The following is an 8,445-nucleotide window of genomic DNA, read 5'->3' on the forward strand; positions in this document are numbered from 1 at the left end:
CAGAGCGCCGCTCTTAGCGAGAGGCATGAGCTATGGCAATGGCCTTTGTGGATGCACTAAGTAATACATGACTATTGCTGTACTTATTCAATAGGTTCAAAATATTGTTGAAAATGTTAGTTTTTTATTGATATTTTCAATTTACCTAGTGTGCATTAGCATTAGTATAACGTGCACTAGTGTGCGCTGTGGGCTGTGGGGTAACTGCTATTAATTTAGTCATTGTTAAATTAACAGAAACATAAAGGGTTATCACTGAAATTAATCTAATATATCATATCTACGTAATTCGTAATATGGCAGAGTCGATGTATCGGTTATGTCATTAAAATGTGACGTAACAGAAAAACGTGTATATACATATATAATGTTACAGAAATAAAATTATTCTTGGAATAATTGGCTGGTATTTAATGTAACCTGCAAAGTAATCAACATGTACCGCGAGAAGAACGAGAGCTCGAAAACGTCCTAGCACAAATAGACTGCAAAAACGCAGAAATAGAATGGTCCTACAAAACGTCAGCAGTAATTTCATTAAATCTGTTAGCAATGTATGCATTAAACAAAATGAACGTAATGGTAATAAGTGCGTCCAGAGGTTATATATGGCATTGTCACGGCTTACGCCGCAAGAGGTAACGATACTTTGGTCAATTTTACTTTAGAACTTGATTAGATGTATCAAATAATTTTAGGTCACTACGGTTCTACAAGCTAATGAATATACGAAGGAATTCGATGGGCAAAGTTCCATAAAATATTACGATTCGAATCAGCTGGCATCTAATAATCCTATAGAAGATACTAGATCGGAGGCCCAATGCTTACTTACAAAAGGTACAAATGTTGTACAATGTATCGCCGAGGATATCTATTTGCAAAATATTCGTCAAACTTATACCTATTTTCTCAGAGGCATATTTCTCGATTCTGTAATATATACAACAAAAGCACACATTTATTTTAGGAATTTTATTGGGCGTATTTGACGGTCACGGAGGCGGCACGTGCGCACAAGTCGTATCGAAAAGACTTTTTCATTATATATCTGCGTGTTTGTTGCCCACAAAATTACTGAGACAATATCTAAATACGGTTAATTCGAATAATAAATTAGAACTACTTCGAATGTTTAACGATAAAGTGGAGTTTATTTCTGAGATTAAAGATCTTTATGAAACGAGTTTCTTAACTTTTATCAAGGATTTAGTAGAAGTGGAGTGTACAAGAGAATTTCAAATGGAAACAGCTTTAGAGAATGCATTTCTCAGGTTAGACAACGATTTGTCGAACGAAGCGCTTTTAAACTTAGGTAAGAAGGATACCGCTAGGACTCTCGCTGTTGCGATGTCTGGTGCTGTGGCTGCTGTTGCGCATATCGACGGTCCGCATCTTCACGTTGCCGGAGTCGGTGATTGCCAAGCGGTACTCGGTATACTTTCAGGTATAAATCTCGCTTTCGATCAATTTTTGCAAGTTCAAATCCAAGAGAACTGTAACATTTGTTTTCGTTACATATCGAATTACAGAAGACGATGGTTGGTCTGCAAAGTTAATGACCGTGGAACACAATACCGACAACCGCGCGGAAGTTGAAAGAATTTTGTCGGAACATCCGTTAAACGAAAAAGCAACTGTAATTAAAATGGAAAGGCTTCTCGGGCAATTAGCACCTCTCCGTTCCCTAGGTGATTTTCGGTATAAATGGAGCAAGAAGATTTTACAGGAAGTAGTGGTGCCGTACTTCGGTGAAGCTGCTATTCCGCCAAATTATCATACCCCACCGTACTTAACGGCCGAACCAGAAGTAAAATATCATAGGTTAACACCTAGAGATAAATTCCTTATAATAGCAAGCGACGGTCTCTGGGATTTAATATCACCGTTGCAAGCCGTGCGTTTAGTGGGCGAACATATGAGCGGAAAAGTAACGTTAAGTCCGTTGAGATTACCTCGTAAAAATATGAAACTATCCGATATAAACAAAATGTTGTTACAACGTAAAGAAGGTTTAAAAAAAAAGCCTCTCGATAGTAACGCGGCAACACATCTACTTCGAAACGCACTCGGTGGTACAGAATATGGTATAGATCACACTAAATTATCGCAATTATTAACGCTACCTAGCGAAGTGGTACGGATATTTCGCGACGATATCACGATAACTGTGGTTTACATGGATTCGGAATTTTTGAGACACTGTCCTCCATGAATGCAGACTATTTTTCTATTACGTTTGTACAATCTTCTGCAACTGAAAATCATCGACGTACAGCTATCGTGTACAGTTTGTTATTTATTTAGTTAACAATAAAAACAATTTACATGACAGAAACAGTTCTCTCTGCTTATTCCCGACACTACACGTACACATTTATCGCATGCTACGTGTAATCGCATTCACTTAATTCAACGAATCATTTAAAACGATTATTCGTAAGTTTAGTTTTCCGAGGAAAGAAAGAAATATAGGGATCGTGGACAATGTGTCGGCAATGTCTAAGCAAGATCAAAATTATAAAATATACAAATAAATTGCTAACCTATCCTATAATAGTAAATATCATTCAGAAATGCTTTTTAAGCCTACGTATTGTACAATTAATTTGTTAGGTACAATTATAGCGATGATTATAATAATATAGAAACACGCGGGGAGTCATTATACGCGTTACAAGCCACATTTTAATTTCTTCCTCGCATCTCTTAATAAAAAACAATATCGTCTTTCCGTCGACTGATATAACGGTAAATTTAACACTTTTTCATTTCAAAATATATGATTATTCTGTGCCTTTTATATGTATTTTGACAAATAGTTATTCGCGACTAAGCGTTAAGCTTAACAATGTTATCTTTATTGTGTATCAAGTGTTAAAACGGAAAAAAGAGAAAGAGGAAAAAGAAAAGAAGAACCTGAGTTCAAGTGTTTTTGTATAAATACTGTATAGTAGTGGCGATAATGAAATAAGATGTAAGGCAAGCGCGTGTAACTGAAACATACTTCTGGAAGTGTACATCGATCTACTTCCTCGAAAAAGTCCAAGTATCAACCTTCTTGACCAAAATCTTCCTTGAATTTTTCTAATTTGGTCATATCTTCCTCGTTTACCGTAGGACGCGTAGTTGCTAATGACTTCATCATATCTTTCTAAATATGAAACAGTCGAATCACATAATGAATGTTTTGAAATATCGTTACGGTAAAAATTATTTACCATAGTTATTGTGATATTTACCATAGTTACGGGTGGTTCGTACAATTTATCACCTTCAACTTCCATCCAGTTCATTTCGATGGCAGCTGGATCTCCAGGTGAACACGGTGTAAGTAAATCGTCCACGATAACGGTAGGATCTTTTGGCGATGGGCCTTTTACGCGTTTAAAGTGCGTTGCAGTTTGGACTTGTCTAACTGGTTGCATAAGCGCGTCTCGTACAATAATACTTATGTCAGCCCCTGAGTATCCATCGGTAGCCGCTGCTAATTTCTTGAAATCTTCCTCTGATAAACAATGAGAAGTACTCCCTAAATGAAGTTTGAACATTATAACACGAGCCTGCTCGTCGGGTAGAGGGATGTAAATCCTCTTTTCGAATCTTCTTCTGATAGCGGAATCCAATACCCACGGTATATTAGTAGCTCCTAGCACTAGTATGCCGTCGTTGTCTGATCCAACACCTGATTCACACATTTAGTATTTAACGGATACGAACATTGACGGATACCAAATAGTTTTCATTACCTTGCATTTGAACTAAGAATTCTGTTTTTATTCTTCTCGCAGATTCCGATTCATTGTCGGAACGTGACGAACACAGCGAATCAATCTCATCGATAAATATGATGCTAGGTTTGTGTTGACGAGCTAATTCGAATAAATTTTTTACAAGTTTTTCAGACTCCCCTAGCCACTTGCTTACCAAGTCGGAGGATGATACAGAGAAGAACGTCGAGTTATTAGCTTCCGTTGCCACGGCCTTTGCTAGATATGATTTCCCGGTACCCGGTGGCTGGAAATATCTCGAAATTATTTTACAGAATATTTAGGCACAATCGTTGATAGTGATTTTATAGAAAGTTACCCCAAACAATAAAATACCCTTCCATGGAATTCGTTTTCCAGTAAACAGGTGTGGGAAACGTATCGGTAAAATAACAGCTTCCTTTAAAGCTTCCTTAGCTCCGTCGAGACCGGCAACGTCGTTCCATTTGATATCTGGCTTTTCTATAATTATGGCTCCTTCCAATTTGCTTTGAAGTTTTTTCTTTTCAGGATCGCTGTCGGTGTCGCTATCTCCGCTATCGCTTTTCTTGTCTTCGACTTTAGAATTATCTTCGGTAGCTTTCACGGGTTTCTTTTTACCCTTCTTCAGATAAGCTTTCAATTTTTCGGCTCTTTCCAAGTATTGCGTACATTTTGCCCTTATACTTTCTCTGGCTCTGTCTCCTTGTGCTTCGTCTAAAAAAGCAATTAAAATAACAAACGCGTACATCGATTGTACACAACAGCTAGGTTATTATAAAATAAATCGAATGGTACCCGTACATTTGATAGAATGCAAAAAATATTCAACTGCATGCTGATACAACTTGAGCGCTTCTTCGTAATTTTTGTTACGATCTTCCTCTGTTGCTTTGGTAACTAGGTCTATGGCTTTCTACGAAACACCAGATGAATTGGCAATGATAATGTTTGATTCGATAATCAAGTAAATACAGTGTGAAAATAACGCGTCTGTACGGCTCACCTGTAATATCGTGCCATGAGCCATTGTATCGCTGTAAACTTCACCTAACCTTCGCTTCGTCTAAAAATTTCAAATATTTACACTGGAGTCCACCGTCACGGTGAGACGCGACGTCTCAACAAAATAATAAGTAGAAACGGCGACAAAGATAGCGATCTACCGCATCGATGAAGTGCGCTGCTCCGATTGATCTCTTTCAGTATTGAAATTCGAATTTTTCTATCGTCTGATAACCTTCAAAATTCAGTTGTCCAACGTCACCGCTTGACATATCACATTCTTACTTACACACCATTACACATTACTGAACACTTCTGAACCACACCAATTCTCCAAGGTACCAGTGCACTGCACGCACGATGTACCCAGTACCATGTAAAATGTAGTATCTTAGTATGTACTATGTAGCATGTAGTATGTGTAGCTGTATGCATGCATGTAGCTGCATGTAGCGTTTGTAATGTATGGCGAAATAAAGTCGCGTTCATAGAATATAAATAAATTCAAAATGATGAGATGATCCAAGGTACATAAACACGAAAATATTTCCTATCAAATTACGCAATTGCTTGCTATTCTAAAATACATCAAACTTTACTTTCCTCAAAGTAAATCATAACATCATAAATCATCGAAATATAGTGGAAAAATGAGAAAACTAAACATGTACATTCCTTATTGTATTTATTCGGAAATAATCAATGAGAGCGACAGTCGATCTGTAAACATCTGTAAATTAGAGAATTATCAAGTGTCGCATTGTTCATAGGTTCATAGAGTTGGAAATGTAAAATCGTAAAATGTATTCGCACGGTAGCGATCAGCGATGAAAAAGTGATGAAAATGAAAAGAAGCGGCTAGTGCGAGTGCGGATCGAATGGATAGTGAATGGTGAATACGCGGCTTACGAACGTGAACGCATGTGCAACAGCTACCTGCTACGAAGCCCACCGAGTCCGAACCCGACAGATAAAAACCTCGGGGCTACTCAGAGCTACCGATGGATCTTTCTTCGTGTTTATACCTGTTTCTTATTTTTGTTTTAACAATCGTGCTGGCCTAAATCTTTAGTCCAAAAGTTAATTTATCGCATTCTAACCTAGCGAAATATCGACATACGAAAAATGTATACCGCAACCATATGATACAAATATTAATCGAAACTAAGAAATTTGGATCACCGTCATACAGTAGATTTACAATAAGGAAGCTACCGAAGAGAATCGTTTAACCTAAGTATGAATCGCTTGTTCAGCCCTACCTATCCGCTTTTATCGTTTCTTCTTCGCGATGCGATGATCTCGTGCAAAATTAGGGGTGTGGCTGACCGGTTCTTCCTTTTATTATTCTAGGCTATGTCCGAGTTCAACTTAGTTCGAACATTTTTCGAAGGTTAGGAATCATGCACATCGAACGATTACTTTTCTTAGCTTAATTGCAGCTTGCAAGTTGCAGCCGATGTCAGTGTAACGTTCTCAGTGATCTTTTGCAAATTGTCTTTTAGCAAATTCGAGTCTTCAAATATTTCATAGTAAATCGAAACAATTATGTCAACTCTTCCATAACTTTTGCAATTTATCGAATTTCACGTTTATCCCTATCAGACATATGAGTCGTCCAGTTTATCCTAATCAAATTTACTCGTATGAGACGGTTACTACAGAAATAAAAATTCATTTTAAATTTTATGTGCTATCGACATTTAAAAAAAAGAATGATCGTTTTGTCCATCCAGGTTGTACATTATAACAGACATAAGCCAGTAATGTCTGTCCCTTCTTCGTCATCTAATAAAATAACTGACAGTAAACCAGGTGGTACAAGTCTAAGTCCTATAGAGGGTATCGAAGGTGTTCCCGGGCCTAGTTCTTTGGAACCTATGCATTCTGTCTTGCCGCAAGACGAAGAATCGGAAGACTACGGAGATGCTGGCGACGAGGAAGAAGACGATAGCAGCGAAGAAGAAAGCGAAGTGAGTTTTATTTTTGTGTCGTATATATTTCTGTATTAATATAAGCAAGTTAACTAACGCCTAACTATTTCAGATTAGCGATAATGGAATATTTTGCGATACTGAATGCGAACCTAATCTTGAAAGTACAAATTATTCGTTATCCACGTCGCAATCGCAGTCTCTTACACAACGGGTACAGAGTCCTATTTTACATACCTGCGTTCCACTGGATGTTATTCAACCGCAAAGGAAACGTAAAAGCGAAACGGAATCGAGTTTACCTTGTAAAAAACTTAATCCGGAAGATAAGTCGCATTCGATGTACGTACTATTCGAAAATGATTACGCGAAAGACATTCTCGAAATACTTTGTTTTTCACAAATTTGTTTGCAGGATCGTTAAAAAATTAGATGATAAAAGTAAACATATGAGATGCGTCATTCCGACGAAAGACAATCCTCCACCTGAAATGAATAACTGGCTTCTTCAATTTCAGGTATAAAAAAATCCAAGTTCTTGGATCGATTGATCGAGTATTTTTGTACCGCTGTACAGGCGGTATGAGAAATCTATTAAAATAGATGAAAACTAAAGATATGGATTTTGTTTGCAGAGATGGTCGAACGCGGAGAGAATGTTAGCTATAGATGAATTAATCGAACGATGCGAACCGACGCAAGTGCGACATATGATGCAAGTGATAGAACCTCAGTTTCAGAGAGATTTCATATCTTTGTTGCCGAAAGAGTTGGCCTTGTCGGTGTTAGCTTTTCTAGAACCACGAGATCTTTTACGAGCGGCGCAGACGTGTAGTAACTGGCGATTTCTTGCCGACGATAATTTGTTGTGGAAAGAAAAATGCAGAGCAGCCGGTATAGAAGATTTAAAAGATTTGCCTCTGATAAAACGTAAAAATTGTAAAATTTCTGGTAATTATTCGTGTCCATGGAAACAAGCTTACATGAGACAGCACAATATAAAAATGAATTGGAGGACGAAACCGATCCGCACGCCAAAAGTTTTAAAAGGTCACGACGATCACGTGATTACGTGCCTCCAGTTTTCCGGTAATCGCATAGTAAGCGGTTCCGATGACAATACTCTTAAAGTGTGGTCTGCCGTTACGGGCAAGGTAAGTTAGACATCGCAAACGTAAAAACCTGACTATTTACATCGTTTTCTCTTACTTTCATATTTCATTCTTTCCGATAGTGTCTAAGAACATTGGTCGGACACACCGGTGGCGTATGGTCTTCACAAATGTCTGGTACTACCGTGATCAGCGGTAGTACAGATCGGACCTTGAAAGTGTGGAACGCTGAAACAGGTCAATGCATTCACACGTTATACGGGCATACATCTACGGTGCGGTGTATGCATTTACATGGTAACAAAGTAGTCAGTGGTAGTAGAGACGCTACATTAAGGGTGTGGCAAGTGGATACCGGCCAATGTTTACATGTACTCGTGGGCCATTTGGCAGCTGTTAGATGTGTGCAATACGATGGAAAGTTAGTAGTCAGCGGAGCCTACGACTATATGGTTAAGGTTTGGAATCCAGAACGTGAGGAGTGCCTTCATACTCTACAAGGACATACAAATCGTGTTTATTCCCTCCAAGTAAGCTTTGTTTACGTATGATGCGTGCTATAGGAATATCCATAATTCTCGAGAGATTTTACTTAACTTTACCTTACCTTACCTTACCTTACCTTACCTTACCTTACCTTACCTT

General features: G+C 38.1%; 3 protein-coding genes across 5 annotated transcripts in view; 2 read left to right on the forward strand and 1 right to left on the reverse strand.

Annotated features, from left to right (window-relative positions):
* Positions 1-26: 26 nt before the first annotated feature.
* LOC128894905 (pyruvate dehydrogenase [acetyl-transferring]-phosphatase 1, mitochondrial) lies at positions 27-2,338 on the forward strand. Its single transcript, XM_054156985.1, has 5 exons — positions 27-115; positions 377-638; positions 699-840; positions 971-1,447; positions 1,533-2,338. The coding sequence occupies exons 2-5, from the start codon at positions 507-509 to the stop codon at positions 2,213-2,215; spliced, it is 1,434 nt and encodes a 477-aa protein (XP_054012960.1). The 5' UTR covers positions 27-115; positions 377-506; the 3' UTR covers positions 2,216-2,338.
* LOC128894909 (vacuolar protein sorting-associated protein 4) lies at positions 2,280-5,144 on the reverse strand. The gene is made up of 7 exons (XM_054156997.1): positions 4,916-5,144; positions 4,756-4,815; positions 4,554-4,665; positions 4,090-4,466; positions 3,750-4,017; positions 3,243-3,685; positions 2,280-3,154 (listed from the first exon to the last, which is right to left on the reverse strand). The coding sequence occupies exons 2-7, from the start codon at positions 4,777-4,779 to the stop codon at positions 3,053-3,055; spliced, it is 1,326 nt and encodes a 441-aa protein (XP_054012972.1). The 5' UTR covers positions 4,780-4,815; positions 4,916-5,144; the 3' UTR covers positions 2,280-3,052.
* A 239-nt stretch (positions 5,145-5,383) lies between these two features.
* Positions 5,384-8,445, forward strand: part of LOC128894890 (F-box/WD repeat-containing protein 7) — an 11,237-nt gene continuing 8,175 nt past the window's right edge. The window contains exons 1-6 of one of the 3 annotated variants that reach the window (XM_054156946.1): positions 5,384-5,646; positions 6,491-6,727; positions 6,801-7,030; positions 7,104-7,206; positions 7,324-7,842; positions 7,923-8,330. In XM_054156946.1, coding sequence (XP_054012921.1) covers positions 5,644-5,646; positions 6,491-6,727; positions 6,801-7,030; positions 7,104-7,206; positions 7,324-7,842; positions 7,923-8,330 — 1,500 coding nt within the window. In that variant the 5' untranslated portion in view covers positions 5,384-5,643. The other 2 variants (XM_054156947.1, XM_054156948.1) reach the window with 2 other exon arrangements.

Source organism: Hylaeus anthracinus, unplaced genomic scaffold (genome assembly GCF_026225885.1).
Source record: "Hylaeus anthracinus isolate JK02 unplaced genomic scaffold, UHH_iyHylAnth1.0_haploid 4, whole genome shotgun sequence".
In the NCBI taxonomy this organism is placed as follows: Eukaryota; Metazoa; Arthropoda; class Insecta; order Hymenoptera; family Colletidae; genus Hylaeus; species Hylaeus anthracinus.